The sequence below is a fragment of the Bufo bufo genome, chromosome 1 (genome assembly GCF_905171765.1).
Source record: "Bufo bufo chromosome 1, aBufBuf1.1, whole genome shotgun sequence".
NCBI lineage: Eukaryota > Metazoa > Chordata > Amphibia > Anura > Bufonidae > Bufo > Bufo bufo.
In genome coordinates, this window is record NC_053389.1 from 383,312,616 (window position 1) to 383,339,096 (window position 26,481).

The following is a 26,481-nucleotide window of genomic DNA, read 5'->3' on the forward strand; positions in this document are numbered from 1 at the left end:
AATGAAGTTTAACAATATATGGGATAACTGGGAGAAATTTAGGATACAGTGTCCGGATTAGCCTCTCTTCTTGGTTGGACTATGGGGTAGGTAGAGGCCCAGTCCTTGTTTGTGTGCTTTCTTTCTCCTATATCAGGCATGCTCAACCTGTAGCCCTCCAGCTGTTGCAAAACTACAACTCCCAGCATGCCCGAACAGCCTACAGCTATCAGCCTACAGCAGGGCATTGTGGGAGTTGTAGTTTTACAACATCTGGAGGGCCGTAGGTTGAGCATGCCTGTCCTATATCCTATTTAGTTCTGGATGTATGCTGTATGAAGGTGTTTAGTACTATGTAGGTCGGGTGTGAAGAGGTCTGCTAAACGGATAGGAGAAGTACACCAATGGCCATGCTTTTGATATATTAATAAGTTAACCGATTTTGGAGTTCGGATCCGTTCCATCGCTCGGGTGGGGGGGGGGGGGGGGGGGGAATTGGGCTTTAGTTGGGTTGGGAGGGATGATCTTATGTCTTTAAATTGTAATGGATGGGAAATGCGGTTCTATACCAGGTATACTTTGTAACTAAATTACTTGATCTTATGTACTTCTTGTACTATGTTTTATGTTCCGTGGGGTACCAATGAAAGTAACTGTTTGTCCGATCTTGTAATGCTATGGTATTTTTGTCATCAACAGTTACATGTTTTCCTTCTTTGTATTTTTGCGACTTAAAAAAAAAGTGTAAAATTAAAAATTATCTGATTTAAAAATAAATGTCACTTGATGAAGTGAGATAGCCTTTTAAAGGGGTTTTCCCACGATTAATGTAAAAATTGTAAATGGAGATTATACAGTACATGACAACCTCTTTCTGACAAACTTAGAACCAGCCCTGCACCTCAGATGGATCCAGAGATCTACATATTCATTGTGCCAATTATGCAGCTCAGTGGGCGTGTCCTTTCTGCTGCAGCTGGTGTCAGTTGAAGGAAGGAACGGAGGATGTGCTTCCATCTCAGTTAGCAGGACAGGGAAATTAGAAAAAGCGCAAACAGCAGGTGGCGCTATACAGATAGGTAACTCACTGGCTATACTAGTACTCAGATCCAGGTGCTGGTTTGAAAACTGTAGAATATTTTTCATGGGACAACCCCTTTTGGGGGATAGTACATGGAGCAGCCGCACAAAAACATTGAGTCATAGGAGCAATTAATGATTACAGCGAAATGAGGGGAGCTCCCCTTTTAACCCTCTTCATAGTGACTGTCTGGCTGCTGTGTGTCTATGTACACTGTAGTGAGCCAGCAATCAGCCATGAGAAGAGCGGGGGTAATGCCTTCCCTCATGATTATTTTTTTCAGTGTCACTTTGGACTAATAGGGGATCAGACCTGGCCTTATAATATGCCACTCTTTAAAGTCACCTGAATATGTTATAAGTGTTGCTGCGCCATTCCCACCTGTCCAATCATTTATTGGGCATGGAGAGACAGTATGGCATGTATGGAGGTACAGCTGCCAAGACAACCACACGTCTGGGAGTTTCATGGCACGGTTATACCTTTGCCTAGGTTACTCTTCCACACAGCATTTACTAGTGTCGCTTTACGCCTGATATAAAATTGGGGAGGAGAACATGTTTCAGTAACAAGGATGATGGTGGTAGTGGTTGGAAATATTTCATATTTGTATTTACTCGACAGCTAGAAAAGAATCTGCAAAGGAGAAACAGCTGAAAGAAGAAGAGAAGATCTTGGAGAGTGTGACAGAAGGAAGAGGTGAGACCATTATTGCATCTTCTAATCTGTCAAGAGTGTCCTCATGGTCACAGTCCATATCTGTAAACCCCCCATCATAAAGGACACAACAGTCTGAAGAGCGCAGGAAACATTTGGAGCTGGATTGTTGTGCGTGATCTAGCTTATATCTGCTGGATGACCACCGAAAACCTCTGCGTAGAATGATGGCTTTCAGATTAACATGTATATCTTATCATTGATGCATTGTTTTCTTTCCATAAAGCTTTGATGTCCGTGAAGGAAATGGCAAAAGGTATAACATATGATGACCCGATAAAGACCAGGTGAGCCAACATTTCTAATAAGATTTTCGTTTTAGCTTTAAAATTTGGGTTACTCTTAAACAAACCCTTTTTGCTGTTGCTTTTTCCTCTTCGCTTTGCCATTGTCCCTGAGGATTGATCATCAATATCTAGAACACAGATACCCCTTTAAAATCAGCGGGGGTCCCAGAGATCAGACCTTCACCAGTTAAAAAGTAAAGACATAATAGTGATATGCCATCACTTTATCAGGTGGCAATACCTCCTTTTAGCTAATACAATTCGCCACTTTTGAAATTGATTCAAGAGTTGTCCGAGTTATTCCAAAATTTTCCAGTGCCAGTAAATATTCAAAATCATCCCATTCTCCCCTGGCATTCTCAGTGTGCAGCTCTGGTCCCTCTCCCAGTGTCTGGTGACGTAGAGATATATGGTATGGGACTGCTGAGGTCAGTGATTGGCTGCTGATGTAACCTTCCCGTATAGCGGTGGGGTCACTGCTGCAGAAAACAAAAAATGCAGGTATCTTCTCCAAAATTCAGACTTTATCCATGAAGTGCAAATCACAATTCCTTGACATAAAAATCATCTTTAGAAATCTGAGAATAACAGTAAGAAGAAGAAAATGGTTGGCACTCTGACGTTTGTGTCGTTCTGGTGCTCAGTGGTAGGGAAGTATCCTGCGTACAAAGTCTTAAAACACCACGCCACTCAGAGACAGTCTGAAATCTTCAACTTAGTCATTTCCACTATGTGTAAAATATCTCAAGACTTGAGTACGGAGGGGATCCAAGGCATAGTGCTCGTGAAGCTACAGTTCGGGTGCTCTTCCTTCTCTGTGAGGCATACAAAGAGGGTGGAGCCCCCAAAACGTAGCTTCATGTGCACTATGCCCTGGATCCCCTCCATACTCAAGTCTTGAGATATTTTACACATAGTGGAAATGACTACATTGGAGATTTCAGACTACTGTTGTTCTCAGACCTCTAAAGATGATTTTTATGTCATGGAATGGTGATTTGCACTTTGCAATTTTGCAGGCGTTTTTAATTTATAGCATTTACTGTATGGAGGAAACTTTGAAATAACTCGGTCATCGACTTTAATCCATTGATATCAGTGCAGGAGGGAGAATGTGCTATTGGTGTAAACGGTTCACAGAGAATTGTCCAGGACAGATACAGTTGGAAGATTTAGATGTATTCGGTCTGTGCTCGTTTTACCCTTTGGATGTAAATAAGAATTTTCTCATCCGTATCATTGGGGAGGATACTCATCCTCTTCACAAGTTGCTCTGGACAAGCTACATTGAGGGACACAGGCCGGGTAAGCTACTCTCCCCCCCCCCCCCCCCCCCTTCCTAGAGGGTCTAGCCAACTCCCCTCAGCCTCCTACCTGTCATTACAGGGGAATCACTATGTTCGAGCCCAGACCCCAGGCGCCAAAACAGGTGGCGACTTCTGTTTGCCATTTTGCCCGTGCTTCTTGTCGCTCAAAATTCCCATGTGGTCAGTTGGATCCCCTCTGCTATTCATGCTCTGCCAAGTGGCTCTGACCCTGACCCAGTCGCCCCTCCTGCCCAGCCCATGGTAGAATCGGCGCGTCCCTTTCAAAGACTGTACAGGACTTCTCCCATACCAACAAAGCCATTGTGGAAATGCTGGAGCTTTTGTCCACACAGCAGTCCTCTGATCAGTCCGACTCTGGGGATCCTGTGGCTAATTCCCATTGTGGTCGTCCTGCAAAACGGGCCAGGCCACCCTCCACCAGAAGGGTGTCTGCGTCCCCCGTTTCTTCTCGCTCGGACGTGTCCTCCCTGGAAGAGGCCTATTCCGAGGAAAAATTACTTACCTCTATGGTAGACAATCTCATTGCAGTTGTTATAGAAACCTAAGAGGTTGAAGTCCATGCACCCTCATCGGCCGGCTCCATTTCTCGCTCGTATCATTGGGGGACACAGGACCGTGGGTATAGCTGCTTGCTGCCACTAGGAGGCGACACTAGGCTAAAAAGTGATAACTCCTCCTTTGCCGGCTATACTTCCTCCAGCCTGGAGAGAGCATATCAGTTTTTAGCTTAGTGTTGTAGGAGGCAGACCTCCCTGCTTAGCAGGGTGGCTCTTTTGATTTTCTTCATTTTGTTATTTTTCACAGATTTCATGGATGGGGCACAGGAACGCTTGCGTCCCTGGGAGGCTGGCCGGTGTTACTTGTTCCACCGCCCTGCCTCCCCCAAGAAGACAAAGCGGACCAGGGCAGCCTCGCTCCCCTGCTTCCCGCCAGCAAGAGGGCCATCTCCTCTCCAGCCCTTCTCTGCCCGGACCCCTGATGCCTGGTGCAAGCGGTCGTTGGGTGGCCCTGCTGGTACAAGACTAGGGGTGAAGAGCACAGATGAAGACAGGTGAGTATTACTGTCCCTCCCTGTCCCCATCACACATGGTCCCCTCCACCCGTCGCCCATCTCACCTCAGCAATGAAAGGGTTAATCCCATTCCACGGCCATCTTAGTTTCTGTCTCCCCACCCCTCTCCGATCTAGACATATCAGGACAGGGGACATTCAAGAGGATTCCTCAACAAACAGGCGCCTTCTGCCCCCCGTTCTCCGACCGACCGGGTGGGCTACCCGGTTGGCCAAGCGCCGCACCTTCTCGGCGGATCCATCCCGGACGCCCGCTAATGCCGTTCCGGGTCCCTCCGTTTCCCAGAGGGAGAGCAGGCAGAACGGATACCCCAGTCGGCCGAACGCCGCAAAATCTAGGCCCCCGGCTTTATTTGGGCCTACCGATTTATTTCTTTTCTTTTTCCCTCTGGCCGCGCTGTTTTCTCTTCCGATGGGATTCCGTGGCCAGTGGACAAAGGCGGCTGCATTCCGGACACCGATCCAGGTGTGCTCCGACTAGCGGTGAGTCCCGGTCGACCTGCGTAAAAACTTAGCCCCCGACTTTGCGGCCTTCTAGGCCGCAACTTCCACCCTCAGGTATGGGGGGGCGGGTCCATTTTTCTGGCACGAATCTCCCCGGGAGCCCGCTGGCTCCACCCCGGTCCTTTGGCGGTTTAACCCTTCCTGCACAGCCACCTCTTTAAGGCCGGCGCCTGTTTACCCTAGGTTTCTATCTGCAGGCACAATGTGCCTTAATATTGCAGTATTCACCCCTTCCTGCCTCTTCTCTATGTAAGGCTAGGTACTCACCAAAAAAATAAAATAAAATGCGCCATACAGATCCTGCCCTTCTCAGCCCACATCACCGCAGGATCACTCTGTCTGGTGTACCAACTGGGCCTGTACCCCATCCCGGACAGTGGAGGATTTCTCACAGTTCTCCCAATCGCACTCCGGTGCCGTTGGTTGATAATGCCCCTACCTGCGAAAATCCAGTGGAGTACATCTGAAGGCTTCCCAATCCGCCCTCTGAGGCCGTTTGGTTGATAATGCTCAAACTGCACAAATCCAGTGGAGTACATCTGAAGGATTCCCAATCTGCCCTCTGAGGCCGTTTGGTGATAATGTTCCAACTGCGCAAATCCAGTTTAGTACATCTGAAGGATTCCCAATCCACCCTCCGGGCAGTTTGGTTGATAATGCTCCAACTGCGCAAAGCCAGTGGAGGACAACTGAAACTTCCCAATCCACCCTCCTGGGTCGTCTGATTGATTTTTCTCCTCCTGCGCAATACAACGGAGGACCTCTGGAAGTTCCCAATCCACCCTCCTGGGTCGTTTGGTTAATAGAGCACTGTCTGCGCAATCCGGTAAGCGGACCTTTAGTTCCATTCCACCTCCAGGGTAGTTTGGTTGTTATATCAACACTGGCACAGCCTGCAACAGCCATGGGCTAGAGGCTGAGAGGTGGAACTGCGCACGAGCGGGCCGAAGCAGGACAGTTATTCGGACTCTGACATGAATCCGGTTCAATCTTCCAAGATTATGTCCGTGCTAGCCGGCGGTTCTGGTGTATGCATTACCCCCTGTCACGGCCATGGCTATGACCGTGACTCCTGAACCGCATGCGGTTGTCAGCGGTTTTCATTGGTGTTCAATCACAGGTGAGGGCTGTGGTATTGGCCTCACCTGTGGTTGCCGCTGGCAACAGTATGTATGTGGCAGCGTAGCAGGCTGAGCTGTGCCATGCAGCTCGCTACGCTGCGCATGCGGTTTTGTGTGTGATGTGTGGATGTGTGCACTGTGTTTTATGTTATTGTGTGCACGTTCCCTTTAAGTGGTGTTTTCCCTTCCCTGGTGTTGGAAGGGTTAATCCCCTTCCTAGTGTGTGTGATCACTGGGTGTGTCCGACTGTGGGGGTGTGGCTTCTTGGCCTATAAAGCCTCACTGCTTTTGCAGGCCTTGAGGTTGCTTCAGCCATGCTTAGCTGAGAGCAGCCTCATGTATTTATTACCTGCCAGTAAGAGCCACCCCTGTGGTCATAAACCTTAATGTCATAACCATAATGTCGCTTTAAGTTATTTCTAGTTATGTGTGATGTCCGTGTGATGTTTTATATGTGATTTTGTGCAGCTATGGATCTGGGTCCCTGTGTGGGGATGCGTTTGTGATCTGCACCCTGCTAACACAGGGATCCAGTCAGCAAGGCTGTGGCAGGTAGGTGGAACTCTTTGTTCACCTGCCATATCCATAGAGCTGTTTATGTCTCCCCTTTTCCTGCAGCTTGGCCGTTGAGACTCCTGCTCCTCCGTGTCTAGGAGGAGTGGGCTTGTCTTACTCAGCTCCTAGGTGAGGGTCATCTTGAGGGCCAGCAGGGACTTCTAGGTTCCGGAGCATGGGCCCTCCTACCATCAAGGTTGGCCCATGTAACTAGGAGCTAGGGTCAGGTTAGGGATGCCTTAGGAGGTGACCTGCTCCCTAATCCTGTCTACATGGCCAAGCAGCCGAAACATCACCGGGCTGCACACGGCTGAGGATTTCCCCCATCCTCAGCCGTGACAGTATGACCACAGTCGCTCTTACGTGGGGATCCCTCGAAAGAGGGTAAAGCATGCACTGCTGTCTACGGATGGGGTGCATGCGCGTTCTCCGGAGGGAGAGCGTTATGGGGCTTTCACCATTTACGGCGCGGTGAGTGGCATTCCCAGCTCACCGTTGTCCGTGTTGGTGTCCCCTTTTGTTTGTCTTTCCCCTCCCCCCCTCCCACTGTTTTTTATGTCTCACCAACTTTCCCTTTTTGTTGTTGGGAGGGGCTTTGAGGGGTGGGAGTATGCATCCCCTCGAAAGAGGGTGAAGCATGTACCGCCCTCTGCGGAAGGGGTACATGCGCGCTCTTCGGAGGGAGAGCGTTCTGGGGGTTTCGCCTCTGACGGCGCGGTGAGTGGCGTTTCCCCGCCATCCCTTCACCGTTGCCTCGTGTGGCGTCCCCCTGATTTTACTACACGTGGTGTGTGTCTGGTATGCGGTATGCATACCTTCGAAAGAGGGTGCAGCATGCAGTGCCATACCCTTGTGGTCTGCATGCGCGTTCTCCGGAGGGAGAGCGTTCCTGGGGGGTTCTCCGTTAACGGCACGGTTGGTGGCTTATTCCCCGCCACCTTACCTTCCGTGTCCGTGTTGGGGATCCCTCGTCCCTCTCCATGTTCCCATCTCTGGTCGTCTGCTGGCAGCACTCCGTAAGTGGTCCGGCTGCGTGCTGGTTAGGAGTGTCTGCTGGCAGCGACTGGAGTGGGGACGTGAGTGGAGAGTCCCTTCGTCCATCTCTCAGTGGTTCTTTCTTCGTTGTTGCTGGTGCGGGCTGCAGTCCTTGTCGGACTGGCTAGTGTGTGCCGGGAGAGGATGCAGCTGACAGCGACCCCTTTTTAGAACCGGCACTGAGAGTGGACGTCTTCTTCTCCTATCCCCTTGTCTGAGTCCCTCACGTGTCTTTTTTTTGGTGGGGGGGCTTTGAGGGGTGGGAGTGTCACGGCCATGGCTATGACCGTGACTCCTGAACCGCATGCGGTTGTCAGCGGTTTTCATTGGTGTTCAATCACAGGTGAGGGCTGTGGTATTGGCCTCACCTGTGGTTGCCGCTGGCAACAGTATGTATGTGGCAGCGTAGCAGGCTGAGCTGTGCCATGCAGCTCGCTACGCTGCGCATGCGGTTTTGTGTGTGATGTGTGGATGTGTGCACTGTGTTTTATGTTATTGTGTGCACGTTCCCTTTAAGTGGTGTTTTCCCTTCCCTGGTGTTGGAAGGGTTAATCCCCTTCCTAGTGTGTGTGATCACTGGGTGTGTCCGACTGTGGGGGTGTGGCTTCTTGGCCTATAAAGCCTCACTGCTTTTGCAGGCCTTGAGGTTGCTTCAGCCATGCTTAGCTGAGAGCAGCCTCATGTATTTATTACCTGCCAGTAAGAGCCACCCCTGTGGTCATAAACCTTAATGTCATAACCATAATGTCGCTTTAAGTTATTTCTAGTTATGTGTGATGTCCGTGTGATGTTTTATATGTGATTTTGTGCAGCTATGGATCTGGGTCCCTGTGTGGGGATGCGTTTGTGATCTGCACCCTGCTAACACAGGGATCCAGTCAGCAAGGCTGTGGCAGGTAGGTGGAACTCTTTGTTCACCTGCCATATCCATAGAGCTGTTTATGTCTCCCCTTTTCCTGCAGCTTGGCCGTTGAGACTCCTGCTCCTCCGTGTCTAGGAGGAGTGGGCTTGTCTTACTTAGCTCCTAGGTGAGGGTCATCTTGAGGGCTAGCAGGGACTTTTAGGTTCCGGAGCATGGGCCCTCCTACCATCAAGGTTGGCCCATGCAGCTAGGAGCTAGGGTCAGGTTAGGGATGCCTTAGGAGGTGACCTGCTCCCTAATCCTGTCTTCATGGCCAAGCAGCCGAAACATCACCGGGCTCCACACGGCTGAGGATTTCCCCCATCCTCAGCCGTGACACCCCCTTCCTTAGGCGGTATTTGCACTTCTACTGGATACAGTACTTACCTTATGTACTACCCTCTTCCTTATGTGGACTGACCTCACTAGCACTGGTCTCAATGCCAGCCATAGGCGTCCCCCGTTCCGTAAGTGGCGGAATTGCAGTTCCACTGGGCACAGTATTGTCAGTATGCATTAACCTCTTGTATAGGTGGCATTCTCACTGCCATTGCAGTGTTTACGTACGCATTACCCCCTTATTGGGGTGGGATAATTGCACTTCCCACCGGGTACAGAACTCGTCATATGCAAGTTCCTGCTGGGTGCGTTACCCCCATCGATAGGTGATGTATTTGCTAGGGGTGCACCGAAATTCCAGCAGCCGAAAATGCACCTAATCCACTTCGGCCGATATTGTTACATATCGGCCGAAAATATGGGGTGTGGGATTTGTCACCCACCATCTGCGGGCGGGCGCCGGGCGGGCGGTTTACTTTGTCACTGCATCTTTATTTTACCTTACAATCGTGACGCTCCAGTAACTAACAACTCTGCAGGCAGAGCGGAGGCCGGCGTAACGTCACTTACTCACGTGACGCGCCTGCTCCGCCTCCTTCATTCATAAAGTGGGCGGAGCAGGTGCGTCACGTGAGTAAGTGACGTTACGCCGCCCTCCGCTCTGCCTGCAGAGTTGTTACCGGAGCGTCACGATTGTAAGGTAAAATAAAGATGCAGTGAGTGATGCTGTGAGCAGCAGGGCTGGGGCTGTTATGGGTAGGGGGATCGGTCTATGGCACTGCTATGGGGAGGGGGGATCTGTGCACAGTTATGGGGAAAGGGATCTGTGCACTGTTATGGGGAAAGGGATCTGTGCACTGTTATGGGGAAAGGGATCTGTGCACTGTTATGGGGAAAGGGATCTGTGCACTGTTATGGGGAAAGGGATCTGTGCTCTGTTATGGGGAAAGGGATCTGTGCACTGTTATGGGGAAAGGGATCTGTGCACTGTTATGGGGAAAGGGATCTGTGCACTGTTATGGGGAAAGGGATCTGTGCACTGTTATGGGGAAAGGGATCTGTGCACTGTTATGGGGAAAGGGATCTGTGCACTGTTATGGGGAAAGGGATCTGTGCACTGTTATGGGGAAAGGGATCTGTGCACTGTTATGGGGAAAGGGATCTGTGCACTGTTATGCCCATAACAGTGCACATATCCCCTTTCCATAACAGTGCACAGATCCCCCTCTCCATAACAGCGCCACCCACAGATCCCCCTCTCCATAACAGCGCCACCCACAGATCCCCCTCTCCATAACAGCGCCACCCACAGATCCCCCTCTCCATAACAGCGCCACCCACAGATCCCCCTCTCCATAACAGCGCCACCCACAGATCCCCCTCTCCATAACAGCGCCACCCACAGATCCCCCTCTCCATAACAGCGCCACCCACAGATCCCCCTCTCCATAACAGCGCCACCCACAGATCCCCCTCTCCATAACAGCGCCACCCACAGATCCCCCTCTCCATAACAGCGCCACCCACAGATCCCCCTCTCCATAACAGCGCCACCCACAGATCCCCCTCTCCATAACAGCGCCACCCACAGATCCCCCTCTCCATAACAGGGCCACCCACAGATCCCCCTCTCCATAACAGGGCCACCCACAGATCCCCCTCTCCATAACAGGGCCACCCACAGATCCCCCTCTCCATAACAGCGCCACCCACAGATCCCCCTCTCCATAACAGCGCCACCCACAGATCCCCCTCTCCATAACAGCGCCACCCACAGATAAATTTCATTCATGAAAAAGAATTATTAATAAAATCATTTTAAAAAAAAAGTATTTTAAAAGTATTTGGGCAAAAAGGCAGTTTCGGTTTTCGGTCAAGGGCATCCTGAATTTTCGGTTTCGGTTTCGGACCAGAATTTTCATTTCGGTGCACCCCTAGTATTTGCACTACCTCGGGTTACAGTACTTACTGGATATGTTACTCCCTATCATAGGTGGAGTGATTGCACTGCCACTGAGCACAGTGCTTACCGTAGGCATTACCCCCATTCATAGACTGGGTAATTACACTTCCGTAGATTGCGGTTCAGACTATTGCGCTACCCCCTTCCCTAACCGGGGGATTGCACTACCATTGGTTGCTATGTGGCATTACCCTCTACAAATGATCCATTAACGGGGGAATCACTATGCATCTTGGCATGCTATAATTCAACTACGCCACGACACTAGATGCCTTGGCTTCCTTCACAGGTGGCCCGTAGCAAGTCGGTACCGCTGGTGCCTGGTACTCTCCATCTAGTGGCATATGAATACTGGCACTGGATACTATGGATACTCCCATATTGTATCCCTCTTTTCTTTCAGCGCTGGTTGGGGACACAAAAATGTCGACCTTTGTGCTCTCAGGGGGGTCACCCAGCAACACTTGTGTCCTAGAGACCCCCCATCCCCATGAGCCTCCACCGTTCAGGTCAGTCACATTACACAGAATACTGTGATCACGATCCAGCAAACAGAATATTCCACTGACTCTGGATGCTTCGTCCACCACTCTTCCTTATCTAGGTGAGGGTGTTATGCTGGCACTCTGCAGTGACTACTACAACGGGTTCTCCTTCGCAGGGATGTTTTCACGCTAGGGCTAGATGGTCGTAATCGCTGTAGTGGGACAGCCCCCCTCAGGTAGGGGTTCTGCCCTGGCACTACTTCGGCAGTTATTCGTGTTCAGACCCCTTTTCAGGTGGAGGAATTAAGGTTAGCTCTACAGTCGTGGCCAAAAGTTTTGAGAATTACATAAATACTGGAAATTGGAAAAGTTGCTGCTTAAGTTTTTATGATAGCAATTTGCATATACTCCAGAATGTTATGAAGAGTGATCAGATGAATTGCATAGTACTTCTTTGCCATGAAAATTAACTTAATCCCCAAAAAAACTTTCCACTGCATTTCATTGCTGTCATTAAAGGACCTGCTGAGATCATTTCAGTAATCGTCTTGTTAACTCAGGTGAGAATGTTGATGAGCACAAGGCTGGAGATCATTATGTCAGGCTGATTGGGTTAAAATGGCAGACTTGACATGTTAAAAGGAGGGTGATGCTTGAAATCATTGTTCTTCTATTGTTAACCATGGTGACATGCAAAGAAACGCGTGCAGCCATCATTGCGTTGCATAAAAATGGCTTCCCAGGCAAGGATATTGTGGCTACTAAGATTGCACCTCAATCAACAATTTATAGGATCATCAAGAACTTCAAGGAAAGAGGTTCAATTCTTGTTAAGAAGGTTTCAGGGCGTCAAAGAAAGTCCAGCAAGCGCCAGGATCGTCTCCTAAAGAGGATTCAGCTGCGGGATCGGAGTACGACCAGTGCAGAGCTTGCTCAGGAATGGCAGCAGGCAGGTGTGAGCGCATCTGCACGCACAGTGAGGCCAAGACTTTTGGAAGATGGCCTGGTGTCAAGAAGGGCAGCAAAGAAGCCACTTCTCTCCAAAAAAAAACATCAGGGACAGATTGATCTTCTGCAGAAAGTATGGTGAATGGACTGCTGAGGACTGGGGCAAAGTCATATTCTCCGATGAAGCCTCTTTTCGATTGTTTGGGGCATCTGGAAAAAGGCTTGTCCGGAGAAGAAAAGGTGAGCGCTACCATCAGTCCTGTGTCATGCCAACAGTAAAGCATCCTGAGACCATTCATGTGTGGGGTTGCTTCTCATCCAAGGGAGTGGGCTCACTCACAATTTTGCCCAAAAACACAGCCATGAATAAAGAATGGTACCAAAACACCCTCCAACAGCAACTTCTTCCAACAATCCAACAACAGTTTAGTGAAGAACAATGCATTTTCCAGCATGATTGAGCACCGTGCCATAAGGCAAAAGTGATAACTAAGTGGCTCGGGGACCAAAACATTGACATTTTGGGTCCATGGCCTGGAAACTCCCCAGATTTTAATCCCATTGAGAACTTGTGGTCAATCCTCAAGAGGCGGGTGGACAAACAAAAACCCACTAATTATGACAAACTCCAAGAAGGGATTATGAAAGAATGGGTTGCTATCAGTCAGGAATTGGCCCAGAAGTTGATTGAGAGCATGCCCAGTCGAATTGCAGAGGTCCTGAAAAAGAAGGGCCAACACTGCAAATACTGACTCTTTGCATAAATGTCATGTAATTGTCGATAAAAGCCTTTGAAACGTATGAAGTGCGTGTAATTATATTTCACTACATCACAGAAACAACTGAAACAAAGATCTAAAAGCAGTTTAGCAGCAAACTTTGTGAAAACTAATATTTTTGTCATTCTCAAAACTTTTGGCAACGACTGTACTAACTGAGACAGCATGATACCATGACTTCTACTGGATGTCCTCAGGCCTTCCACTCAGTTTTACGCTGGCGGAGCATGCGGTAGCTCCTACTGCACAAGGGGTGTTTGCGTCACCATTGCATGCTAAGGTTCCTACTGCACAGCTCTTTTGTCAGGTGACGGATTCTTCTAACACGAGAATCGGTGACCTCTACGGTGAGGCCTACTCCTTAGCTGGAGTATGGCGTGAGCATTACTCTTGTGCTTTCCCTTGTATGGCCTCTTCTTCAGGCGGAGTATCGCATTACCACTAGATTCTGTAGAGCGCCAGTCTCAGATGGGAATGGGCTTTAGTTCTGGCCTCTTTCTGGTTTACACTACCGATAAGGGTCCATTGCTCTAACAACTGTCCTTCTGTCGTCAACTCGGCCGTGGCGATGGCGTAGTTGCTATTGCTGATCAGCACCTACCTTCGAGTGCGTTCTACTGGGTAGCTTAGTCCCTGCGGCACTCGTCAACCACTAGATTGCCGTTCTAAGCGGGACTTGGGTTCTACTAGTGATGCCGTAACGCCATCGGTGCTACCTCTCTTCAGATATCAGTAATGTCTACGTTACCTCACGCCAATGGTGGTCATTCTTTCACTGCTCATTCCGGGGGTGGACTGAGAGCCTTCCCAAGACGGGTAGAGCAAGTGTCTGTCATGACGTGCCACCGCTGGTAGGGGTTTCGTCCCTGGAACGGAACACTTTTCCTTCCCTGTCTCTCCTCGAGCTGGATAACTGATCACCTTATCCTTCTGTCTAGCTGACCAGTAGCCATGGGTTGTACGACTCTGGAAGCCCATCTCTATTTTTTCCGGGCCCAGGGTTCCTCGGGTACGGTGGAGGCGTTGAACGTCGTAATCGCACTCCACCCGGCAAGAGTATTTCTCTCATCTTTGTTCGACTCCTCTGCCCTTCCAGGCAGGATTGCCACATTAGTAATATATGGCTGACAGGGCTTCCCATCACTGGTGGTGCTCACATTGGCTTTACTTTACCTTTCTCTCGAGGTATTGATTATTTGGTCTGCAGTGCATGCCTGGCTCAGTCGTTTTTTTTCTTGGTGGTTTTTCAGGCAGCTTCTCTTACTAGAAATCTCACCACAAGCCTCTTCGGCTATAAGGGCATTGGTCTACCAATATTCCGCTCCCTAGGGGGCGTGCTCTTGGCCAGAGGAGGATCCTGCGGACTTGGCCTTTTAGTTCTACTTCCACGGTTGCGGCCAGGAGCCAGCTGTTTGGTGGCGTTTTTTCAGAGTTGATATGCCTTCTTGTACGTACTTTTTTTCTTTTATCATGAACATAGGGCAGTGCTCCGCCCAGTATCCTCTTTCTTCGCAGAAGGTGGTCGCCCTTCCACGTCATCACAGACATGGATTTCTCGTCTTTCTCCCTCGCATTATAGAGACCGAGCTCTCCATCAGCCATGTGATTTGCCCTCTGAGGTTTGCTTGTCCATGACTAGCTCTTACCGCTCTTACCAATTTTTATCCTGGGGTCCTTGTCAAAGCTGACGACCTCCAAAGAATGTTTTCCAGATATATCTGTTCAACAGTTGCTCGGGCATTCCGCTCTCTGGGTAAGACACCGCCCAGCTGAGTCTTGGCCCACCCGACCAGCGGTCGGCACTTCTCGGTCCATCTCCGTCATGCAGTAGCTTTCCAGTGTGGAAGGCAGTATCTTGGTCTTCCGGGCACACGTTCATCAAGTTTCACCAGGTGCCTTCCTAGGCACCAGCGGGTACTGCTCCAGGCAGCAAAGTCTTGCAGGCGGCAGTGAGTTACGCATCCTCGAGGGCGTTTTTCTCCATGGGCATGTGACTTGTTCCCTCGCTGTGGACTGCTTTTAGAACGTCCCACGGTCCTGTGTCCCCCAATGATACGAGCGAGAAAACAAGATTTTTGTGAAACTCACCTGTAAAATCTCTTTCTCGTTTAGTTTATTGGGGGACACAGCTCCCACCCAGTAATTTCTGTTTGCCGTAAATGTTGGCGGTTGTGGAACCAGTATGGCCCTCAGTTCTGGTTTGATCCGACTGGCGTTGGTCAGTTATTGGTTGTTTTTTTTTTCTCTCCTACTCCTATTGCTTGGGCACAAACTGATATGCTCTCTCCAGGCTGGAGGGGGTATAGCCGGCAGGGGAGGAGTTATCACTTTTAAGCCTAGTGTCGCCTCCTAGTGGCAGCAAGCAGCTATACCCACGGTCCTGTGTCCCCCAATGAACTAGGCGAGAAAAAGATTTTACAGGTGAGTTTCACAAAAATCTAGTTTTTTTTCCTTCAGGTGGTCCTGTCGCTGGCCAAAATGTTTGCCCAACCACCAGGATTTTGATTCCTCTCTTTCCAAGTAGTGAAATTTCCCTGACAGGCGTTTTACTTTGCCAAAACGTTTAGACATCTTATACCCCTTTCGGGAGGATTTGACAAAGAAGTGGTCGTCCTCTCCTATTGTAAACACTCCATTATTCCGCTTGGCTAAACGTACCACCTGACCTATGGCCGATGGGGCTTCCTTTTCCGACCACAGGGATAAAAAATTTAAATCTTTTGCGAAGTCATCCTTTAAAGCAGTGGGTACAGCACTGCGTCCAGTTTTTGTCTCTGCCTCTACATGTGTGAGCAAAGCTATGGGCGAGTGGGCAAACAAACTACGCTAGTGCCTCTCCTCTGGGCACCACTCGGAGGAACTTTCTGATATTGCCCTGCAGCTCTTCCAGGCCAGTTCTTACGTTTGTTAAGCCTCTCTAGACGTGGCCAGACTTATGGCCTGCTCGTCAGCTCTCTTGGTGGCTATTCGCTGTTCCTTATGACTCTCCTGCTGGGCGGCAGATAATGCCTCAAAACGAGCCTTGACGGCCCTCCCCTTTGCCGGCAGCAGACCTTTTGGCAAACTCCTGGATGAAATCATCTTACCACAGATCAGGACGTGCTTCAACAGGTCGAAAAAGCGTAGGCCTCTTTTTCGCCCCTTTCGGAATTTTTCCATCCCTAAGCGGCATCAGATGTAGATGTATACGGTCTGTGCTGTTTTTACCCTTTGGAGGTAAATAAGAATTTTTCTATTCAGACAACAAGCAAATGTATAGAAACTGTCACAGTTAAAATCAGGATTTGTAAATGATGCTCATGTGTACCAAATTTGTTAGGCTTCAGAGCAACATGGTTTGTATATTTTCCAGGAGTATTTTTGTCTTCGGGTGCACTCCAAATTTATATTAATGACTTTGTGACATTAGTACTACATTTTAGGCCTCAGTGATTATCTTCCAAAAACTGGTAAGTTACATAAAACTGTCTATTGCAGAAATTCTCATTATATAAGGGTGGCCCACGAAAAAGTAGCCCACCTCCAATATATCCAAATCAAACTGCTTAATAGTAAATCTGTCTTAGTTGTCCATAACAACCAATCAGAACTCAGCTTTTAGTTTCTACAGGGTCTGAAAAAATGAAAGCTGACCTCTGGTGTCTATGGACAACTAAGACAGATTTACTATTGGGCAGTTTAATTTGGAGATATTGGAGGTGGGCCACCATGTACAATGATTTAACCTCATCTATGTTTGGTGGGAAAACGTAAGTATCCTTTATTATGCTGGATATATTTCAGTTAGGCCTAATGCACACAACAGTTTTTTTCATCTGCGTGCTATCAGAATTTTTTGTGGATAGTACACTGACCAATTTATTAATGGTCTCACCTCTGTATTTTTTGCGGATCCTTGTGGCCGTTCCACAACTGATAGAACATGTCCTATTCTTGTCCATATTGCGGATGAGAATAATCATTTCTATTGATAGTAGTGAGAAAAATGCTGAGTGCACACGGAAGATGTCCATATTTTGCAGATCAAAATACGGACACGGTCGTGTGCAAGAGGGTTAACTCTACCACTGTACACCTGTCTAATTGGTAGTTCTTAACCATAGTCTTTCTTTTAAGTTGGAGAGCTCCACGTCCTATTCTTGGGATGTCACAAGCTCGCCATGAACGTGTCAGGCGAAAATACCACATTTTGGTTGAAGGGGATGGCATTCCTCCTCCCTTAAAGAGTTTCAAAGAAATGAAGTTCCCCGCAGGTGAGTATGAGCTATATAATTTTTCTGAAAGCTTGTGATATTTATATATATATATAAAATTAGGTTTAATTCAGAGTTTGTAAGTAATAATTACAGTATATTGACGTTTAAAGCTACTTTCACACTTGTAGTAGCAGGGTCCAGCAGGCTGTTAAAGCGGGGGAACAGCCTGCTGGATCTGTGCTACCGCAAGTGCACCGTGCTGGCGGAAGTCCGCTCCAGACCCATTCACTATAATGGGGGCGGGCCAGAGTTCCGGCCGCAGCACGGCAAACATGCCGAGAGACGGCCAAAGTAAAACTACAACATGATGCAGTTTTATTCTGGCCGCCTCTCGGCATGTTTGCTGTGCTGCGGCCGGACCTCCGGCCCGCCCCCATTATAGTAGGTCATTTATCAGTGACTAGAGCTTGTGGCCACCAGTAGAGGCAGTCGTATAGATATTTATTGGCAGATCTGCTAATGTTTTAATGTCAGTGATACTCTATAGACATTTACACTGTTAGCAGAGCCTGCTATAACTGGTGGGATCTGCCAACAAATATTCAGTCTACCTAGAGGAAATCTGTTACAAGGATCTTGGACAACTTTCTGCAGTGGTACATGAGTAGTACTGAATGTGAGTTCAGAATCAAATCACAATTTTATTTTCCTACTGCCTCCACTGTCGGTGCCTAAAAGGCACATTGACATACATTGTTGGGACTGTTGTGTGAATGCTGAAAAGGGTTACACTCTATTCACGTGAATGGGGCTCACCTGCAATATCAAACACAACCCATGGCCAGTTTTTGTTATAAGCATTTGTATTTCATTACAAAACAATGGACACATGAAACTGTATAGACACACCTATGTAGACTGGGTGAAGTGTGGTGTGAGCAAGCTGTACATCTGGATGGTGTACAAGTCTTTAAAGCAGGCCTTGAATAATGCCCTATTAGTGATGGAAAACTGGATAAATTAGTAAATGATGCATTTTGGATAATGACAGCTATTCTACGTGGACTGAAGAAGAAGGGGATTCTGCATCCTACTCCTATCCAAATTCAAGGCATCCCGACAATGTGAGTACAACAGTTTTTAATGTAATATTGTTTAGAGATCCATTTTACGTCCATTGTTTTTTGTATTTTTTTTACGATAATTTTTTTTTTTTTTTTCCAGCTTGTCCGGGAGGGATATGATCGGCATAGCTTTCACAGGCTCTGGGAAGACTTTGGTTTTTACGCTACCTGTTGTTATGTTTTGCATGGAGCAAGAAAAGAGATTGCCTTTTACAAAGAGGGAAGGACCCTATGGACTCATAATTTGCCCATCAGTATGTATCTTCAGTGCACAGTATATTGTCTATTTTTGATATACTATTTGTCATGCCATGGCAGCCCCAAGCTGTTCAAAGGCCTTGGGGCCCGACCTGTATGGAGGCCTATGAGGCCCAGCTTCCAGGCTGAGTCTCATAGGCAAACTATCAGTGTATTAGCCTACATGCACACAAACGTGGTTTGGTTCCGTATCCGAGCCGCATTTTTTGTGGCTCGGTTGCAGACCAATTTGCTTCAATGGGGCAGCAAAAGATGCGGACAGCACTCCGTGTGCTGTCCTCATCCGTTGCTCCGTTCTGTAGCCCCACAAAAAAAATAGAACATGTCCCATTCTTGTCCATTTTTCGGACAAGGATAGGCATTGTTACAATGGATCAGCAAAAAAAGGATGCCATACGGACGTCATCCGTTTTTTTTGCGGATCTGCAATTTGCGGACCGCAAAACACAAACGTTTGTGTGCGTGTAGGCTTACACTGTGTAATACACTGATAGTCAATGCAGTACAATACAGATGCATTGTGCTGCATTGATACAGGGATCAGACCCTGTAATGTTGATGTCCGATAGTGGAACAAAAATTAAAAATAATAAAAGTGAAATAAGTGTTTTAAACAATAAAAAAAAGCCCCTTTCCCATAAAAAGAGACATATAAAATTGTAAAAAATAGATTTTAAAAAAACTGACATATTGGGTATCGCCACGTGCGTAACAACCTGCTCTATAAAAAATATCACATGATCCACTCCGTTTGGTCAATACCATAAAACTAATTTTATAAAAACTGTGCTAAAAAAAAGCAATTTTTTTTGTCACCTTTCATCACAAAACGTGTAATACCAAGTGATCAAAAAGTCATATGTACCCAATAATATGACCAATCAAACGTCATCTCATCCCCCAAAAAATGAGACTCTAACTAAGACAATCGCCCAAAAAATAAAGATATGGTTTTCAGAAAATCGAGACATAAAAACATCTTTTTTTTTTTTAAATGCTTTTATTGTTTAAAACCAAAATATATATAAAAAAAACCAGACATATTAGGTGCGTGCGTAACAACCTGCTCTATAAAAATATCACATGAGCAAACCCGTCTGGTGAACACCATAAATTTTTTTTTTTTTTTATAAAAACAGTGCCAAAAAATCTATTTTTTTGTCACCATGCATCACAAAAAGTGTAAAAAAGTAGTATGTACCCCAAAATGGTACCAATCAAACCATCATCTCATCCCGCAAAAAATGAGACTCTAAGACAATTGCCCAAAAAATAAAAATAAAAATAATATGGCTTTCAGAAAAAGGAGACACAAAAACATGATCTATTTAAAAAATGCTTTATTATGTAAAACTGACACAAAAGAAAACGGAGACATAAAAACATGATTGTTTTTCTTTCAAAAATGCTTTTATTGTGTAAAACCAAAATAAAAAAAAAATAGACAAATTAGGTATCGCCGCATATATAACAACCTGCTCTATAAAAATATCACATGATTTAACCTGTCAGGAGAAAACCATAAATAAGGGCTCTTTCACACTTGCGTTGTTCTTTTCTGGCATAGAGTTCCGTCGTCGGGGCTCTATGCTGGAAAAATCCTGATCAGGATTATCCCAATGCATTCTGAATGGAGAGAAATCCGTTCAGGATGTCTTTAGTTCAGGACCGGAACGTTTTTTGGCCGGAGAAAATACCGCAGCATGCTGCGCTTTTTGCTCCGGCCAAAAATCCTGAACACTTGCCGCAAGGCCGGATCCGGAATTAATGCCCATTGAAAGGCATTAATCCTGATCCGGCCTTAAGCTAAACGTCGTTTCGGCGCATTACCGGATCCAACGTTCAGCTTTTTCTGAATGGTTACCATGGCTGCCAGGACGCTAAAGTCCTGTCTGCCATGGTAAAGTGTAGTGGGGAGCGGGGGAGCAGCACACCCACCGTCCGCGCGGCCCCCGGGGCGCCCCACGCGCATGGATCACCCCGACGCCACCTCGGAGCGCCCCGGGAGCCGCACGGGCGGCAAGCACACTGCTCCCCCGCTCCCCACCACTACCATGGCAACCAGGACTTTAATAGCGTCCTGGCTGCCATAGTAACACTGAACGCATTTTGAAGACTGATCAGTCTTCAAATGCTTTCAGTTCACTTGCGGTGTTACGGATCCGGCGGGCACCTCCGGCAATGGAAGTGCACGCCGGATCCCAACAACGCAAGTGTGAAAGAGCCCTAAAATAAAAACTGTGCCCACATTTTTTTTTTCTCACCATACATTATAAAAAGTGTAATACCAAGCGATCAAAAAGTAGCATGTACTCCAAAATTGTACTAATCTAACAGTTACCTCATGTCGCAAAAACTGAGCCCCTACATAAGATAATCGCCCGAATTATCCCAGTGAAATCTTCCCTCCAAAATCCATATGGCGCTCCTTTTCTTCTGAGCCTTGCCATGTGCCCATACAGCAGTTTACGACCACATGTGCAGTGTTTCTGTAAACTGCAGAATCGGTAATAAATATTGAATTTTATTTGGCTGTTAACCCTTATTTGGCTGTTAACCCTGTTACCCTTGTGTTGCAGGAAAAAAATAAATTAAAAAGATCTGGCAAAAACTGAAATTCAAATATTACATCTCCTTTTTCCTTTGATTCTTGTGGAAGGGTTAACAAAGTTTGTAAAATCAGTTTTGAATAACTTGAGGGGTGTAGTTTCTACAATGGGGTCATTTATGGGTGGTTTTCACTATGTAAGCCCCACAAAGTGACTTTAGAATTGAAGTGGTCTGTTCTGTCTTCATACACGTTCACACAGTGTGCAGCCTGACATTCAGCATAAACCATTCCTGTCTTCCAAATAAGAGGACTGTTCTTTGTAGTCTAACTTATTTATTGGTCAACAGGTTGTACTCTCTGCGCGTGAGTGAGAGATTGTACAAGTGCGGTAAAACTACAAGAATACAAATGGCATGTATAAGTATAAAAGATATCATAGCATGTACTATAACATTTACAGTCATCAGTGAAGGCACATGATAAAATGGCTGCCTAACATAGGACTACATGTCTAACTAACAGTAGTAACAACTCCCAGAGTAACAATTACAACTGACTGAACAGCTCTGTATAACATAATATCCCTGAAACAAAGGTAGATCTCTCACCAGATATGATTTTACAAGGATGGTGGAGTTTGAGAAGGAGATATGCATAGGACAGCTCTGCTGATGTGTCCTGGAGACTTCTCTTTCCCCAGGATGCTTTGCACTCCCACAATACTTTGCACCACCCACAATGCAGCAGTCTTTGTAACTGGAAAAACGAAGTGTAATACAACTTAACACCGCTAGATGGTGCTATAACCGCACTAATCACTACAGAAATACCAAAACTGAGGCAGATGTGATCTGTAATGATTCTCAAACACAGCTGGGCAGAACATGGCCCTTTAAAGTGGGTTTCGGAAATTCTCTTAAAAATGTAAAAATTTGCTTCTAAAATTCTAAGCCTTATAAGATCCTAAAAATTAAAATTACATTTACAAAATGATGCAAACATGAAAGTGGACATATGGGAAATGTAAAGTAATAACTCTTTTATGATTTATCACTGTCTGCCTTAGGCCTCATGCACACGACCGTTGTTTGGGTCCGCATCCGAGCTGCCGTTTTGGTGGCTCGGATGCGGACCCATTCACTTCAATGGGGCCACAAAAGATGCGGACAGCACCCCGCTAAAAAAATATAACCTGTCCTATTCTTGGCCGCGCTTTGCGGACAAGAATAGGCATTTATATTGCTGGCGCCCGTTCCGTTCCGCAAATTGCGGAAGGCAACACGGGCGGCTTCCGTTTTTTGTGGGTCCGCGGTTTGCGGACCGAAAAAACAGCACGGTCGTGTGCATGAGGCCTTAGGCTACTTTCACACTAGCATTTTTGCTGGATCGGGCAGGGTTCAGCAAAAACGCTTCCGTTACTGATAATACAACCATCTGCATCCGTTATGGACCCGGTTGTATTATCTTTAATATACCCAAGACGGATCCATTTTCTATTGTGTCAGAGAAAACGGATCTGTCCCCATTGACTTGCATTGTGGGTCATGACGGATCCGCATCCCAGGACAGAAAACAAACCGCAGCATGCTGCACTTCGCTCTCCAGTATGAAAACGGAACGGAATGCATTTTGGAGCATTCCATTCTGTTCAGTTATGTTTTGTCCCCATTGACAATAAATGGGGACAGAAAGGAAGATCCTACAACGGATCAATACCGGAAAATATTAACGCTAGTGTGAAAGTAGCCTTAAAAGCAGATAAATTCTAATTTTGAAAATTGCTAATTTTTCAAAATTTTTGGTACATTTTGTGATTTATTTATTTATTTTTAACCACTTCAGCCCCCAGTGCTTAAACACCCTGAAAGACCAGGCCACTTTTTACACTTCTGACCTACACTACTTTCACCATTTATTGCTCGGTCATGCAACTTACCACCCAAATGAATTTTACCTCCTTTTCTTCTCACTAATAGAGCTTTCATTTGGTGGTATTTCTTTGCTGCTGACATTTTTACTTTTTTTGTTATTAATCGAAATTTAACGATTTTTTTGCAAAAAAATGACATTTTTCACTTTCAGTTGTCAAATTTTGCAAAAAAAACTACATCCATATATAAATTTTGCTCTAAATTTATTGTTCTACATGTCTTTGATAAAAAAAAAAATGTTTGGGTAAAAAGAAAATGGTTTGGGTAAAAGTTATAGCGTTTACAAACTATGGTACAAAAATGTGAATTTCCGCTTTTTGAAGCAGCTCTGACTTTCTGAGCACCTGTCATGTTTCCTGAGGTTCTACAATGCCCAGACAGTTCAAACACCCCACAAATGACCCCATTTCGGAAAGTACACACCCTAAGGTATTCGCTGATGGGCATAGTTAGTTCATAGAACTTTTTATTTTTTGTCACAAGTTAGCGGAAAATGATGATTTTTTTTTTTTTTTTCTTACAAAGTCTCATATTCCACTAACTTGTGACAAAAAATAAAAACTTCCATGAACTCACTATGCCCATCAGCGAATACCTTGGGGTCTCTTCTTTCCAAAATGGGGTCACTTGTGGGGTAGTTATACTGCCCTGGCATTCTAGGGGCCCAAATGTGTGGTAAGGAGTTTGAAATCAAATTCAGTAAAAAATGACCTGTGAAATCCGAAAGGTGCTCTTTGGAATGTGGGCCCCTTTGCCCACCTAGGCTGCAAAAAAGTGTCACACATCTGGTATCCCCGTACTCAGGAGAAGTTGAGGAATGTTTTGGGGTGTCTTTTTACATATACCCATGCTGGGTGAGAGAAATATCTTGGTCAAATGCCAACTTTGTATAAAAAAATGGGAAAAGTTGTCTTTTGCCAAGATATTTCTCTCACCCAGTATGGGTATATATAAAATGACACCCCAAAACACATTCCCCACCTTCTCCTGAGTACGGAGATACCAGATGTGTGACACTTTTTTGCAGCCTAGGTGGGCAAAGGGGCCCATATTCCAAAGAGCACCTTTCGGATTTCACAGGTCATTTTTTACAGAATTTGATTTCAAACTCCTTACCACACATTTGGGCCCCTAGAATGCCAGGGCAGTATAACTACCCCACAAGTGACCCCATTTTGGAAAGAAGAGACCCCAAGGTATTCGCTGATGGGCATAGTGAGTTCATGGAAATTTTTATTTTTTGTCACAAGTTAGTGGAATATGAGACTTTGTATGAAAAAAAAAAAAAAAAAAAATCATCATTTTCCACTAACTTGTGACAAAAAATAAAAAATTCGAGGAACTCGCCATGCCCCTCACGGAATACCTGGGGCCCTAATGTCTGGTAAGTAGGTAAATGACCTGTGAAATCCGAAAGGTGCTCTTTGGAATGTTGGCCCCTTTGCCCACCTAGGCTGCAAAAAAGTGTCACACATCTGGTATCTCCGTACTCAGGAGAAGGTGGGGAATGTGTTTTGGGGTGTCATTTTACATATACCCATGCTGGGTGAGAGAAATATCTTGGCAAAAGACAACTTTTCCCATTTTTTTTATACTAAGTTGGCATTTGACCAAGATATTTATCTCACCCAGCATGGGTATATGTAAAATGACACCCCAAAACATATTCCCCAACTTCTGCTGAATACGGAGATACCACATGTGTGACACTTTTTTGCAGCCTAGGTGGGCAAAGGTGCCCAAATTCCTTTTAGGAGGGCATTTTTAGACATTTGGATACCAGACTTCTTCTCACGCTTTGGGGCCCCTAAAATGCCAGGGCAGTATAAATACCCCACATGTGACCCCATTTTGGAAAGAAGACACCCCAAGGTATTCAATGAGGGGCATGGCGAGTTCATTGAAAAAAAAATTTTTTGGCACAAGTTAGCGGAAATTGATTTTTTTGATTTTTTTTCTCACAAAGTCTCCCTTTCCGCTAACTTGGGACAAAAATTTCAATCTTTCATGGACTCAATAAGCCCCTCAGCGAATACCTTGGGGTGTCTTCTTTCCAAAATGGTGTTATTTGTGGGGTGTTTGTACTGCCCTGGCATTTGAGGGTCTCCGCAATCATTACATGTATGCCCAGCATTAGGAGTTTCTGCTATTCTCCTTATATTGAGCATACGGGTAATGAGATTTTTTTTTTCCGTTCAGCCTCTGGGCTGAAAGAAAAAAATGAACGGCACAGATTTCTTCATTCGCATCGATTAATGTGGATGAAAAAATCTCTGCCAAAAAAAGAAAAAGGAGGGGAAAGGCGTCTGCCAGGACATAGGAGCTCCGCCCAACATCCATACCCACTTCAGCTCGTATGCCCTGGCAAACCAGATTTCTCCATTCACATCAATCGATGTGGATGAATAAATCATTGCCGGGATTTTTTTTTTATATATACAAAGTGTTTGCCAAAGTATATGAACACCGCCACCTCCTCAGCTCATATGCCTCGGCAAACGTATCTTTTACTGCAGAGGAGAAATCTCGTCTTGCAGCGCCGCATACACCGACTTGCGTGTAATCTGACAGCAGCGCAATGCTTCTGTCCGAATGCACATCAGTGCTGCAGCTGGTCGATCGGTTGGTCCACCTGAAAGGTAAAAAAAACAAAAGAAAAAAGAAAAAACCAGGCCGCAAAGCAATAACTTTATTAACTGTTGAACAGAACATAGAAACTTTTTTAACTGAACGTTTAACTTTTTTACTTACCGGTATTTTTTTTTTTGTTTAGTTTTTTTTACCTTTATAGAACAAACCTCTCCTTCCCCATGGGACAATGTGCAAAGCGCAAATCACCCAAAGATGTGGCGAAGTACGTTATGCACTTTATCCCAGGTGAAAGGAGAGGTTTGCAGCAGCTGTGAGTGAATGGGCCCTAATAGCCCTGTGTGCCTGTCCTGGTGAGATGTGATCCCTATGCTAGGTGTACCTGTGTGTGGTACTTCCGGAAACACTCTCCATAGCATAGGGCAGGGTGGTCAGCACAGTCAGGACAGAAATAGCGGGTGTCACGCCTTATTCCACTCCTGCTACAGACACGACATCTTTTTCGGGGTGACGGTTGGGTTGAGGTACCAGGAACGACACTGGGGAAATGTCGCTCGTGTAGACGGCTAACTACACTGGTGGATGGGGCCACGGAACCTCCTGGGTAAAGGAGGTTCTCGATGATCTCTTCCTGGAATTTGAGGAAGGATCCTGTTCTCCCAGCCTTACTGTAGAGAACAAAACTATTGTAGAGCGCCAATTGAATTAAATATACAGACACCTTCTTATACCAGCGTCT

At 46.3% G+C, this 26,481-nt stretch overlaps 1 protein-coding gene across 1 annotated transcript in view; it reads left to right on the top strand.

Moving 5' to 3' along the window:
• The window catches only part of DDX41 (DEAD-box helicase 41), a 72,565-nt gene that overhangs the window by 12,461 nt on the left and 33,623 nt on the right, over positions 1–26,481 (top strand). Inside the window, exons 4-8 of the mRNA XM_040405458.1 lie at positions 1,685–1,759; positions 2,004–2,064; positions 17,210–17,346; positions 18,341–18,413; positions 18,514–18,667. Of these exons, the coding sequence (XP_040261392.1) occupies positions 1,685–1,759; positions 2,004–2,064; positions 17,210–17,346; positions 18,341–18,413; positions 18,514–18,667 (500 nt within the window). The remainder of the gene's footprint in view (positions 1–1,684; positions 1,760–2,003; positions 2,065–17,209; positions 17,347–18,340; positions 18,414–18,513; positions 18,668–26,481) is intronic.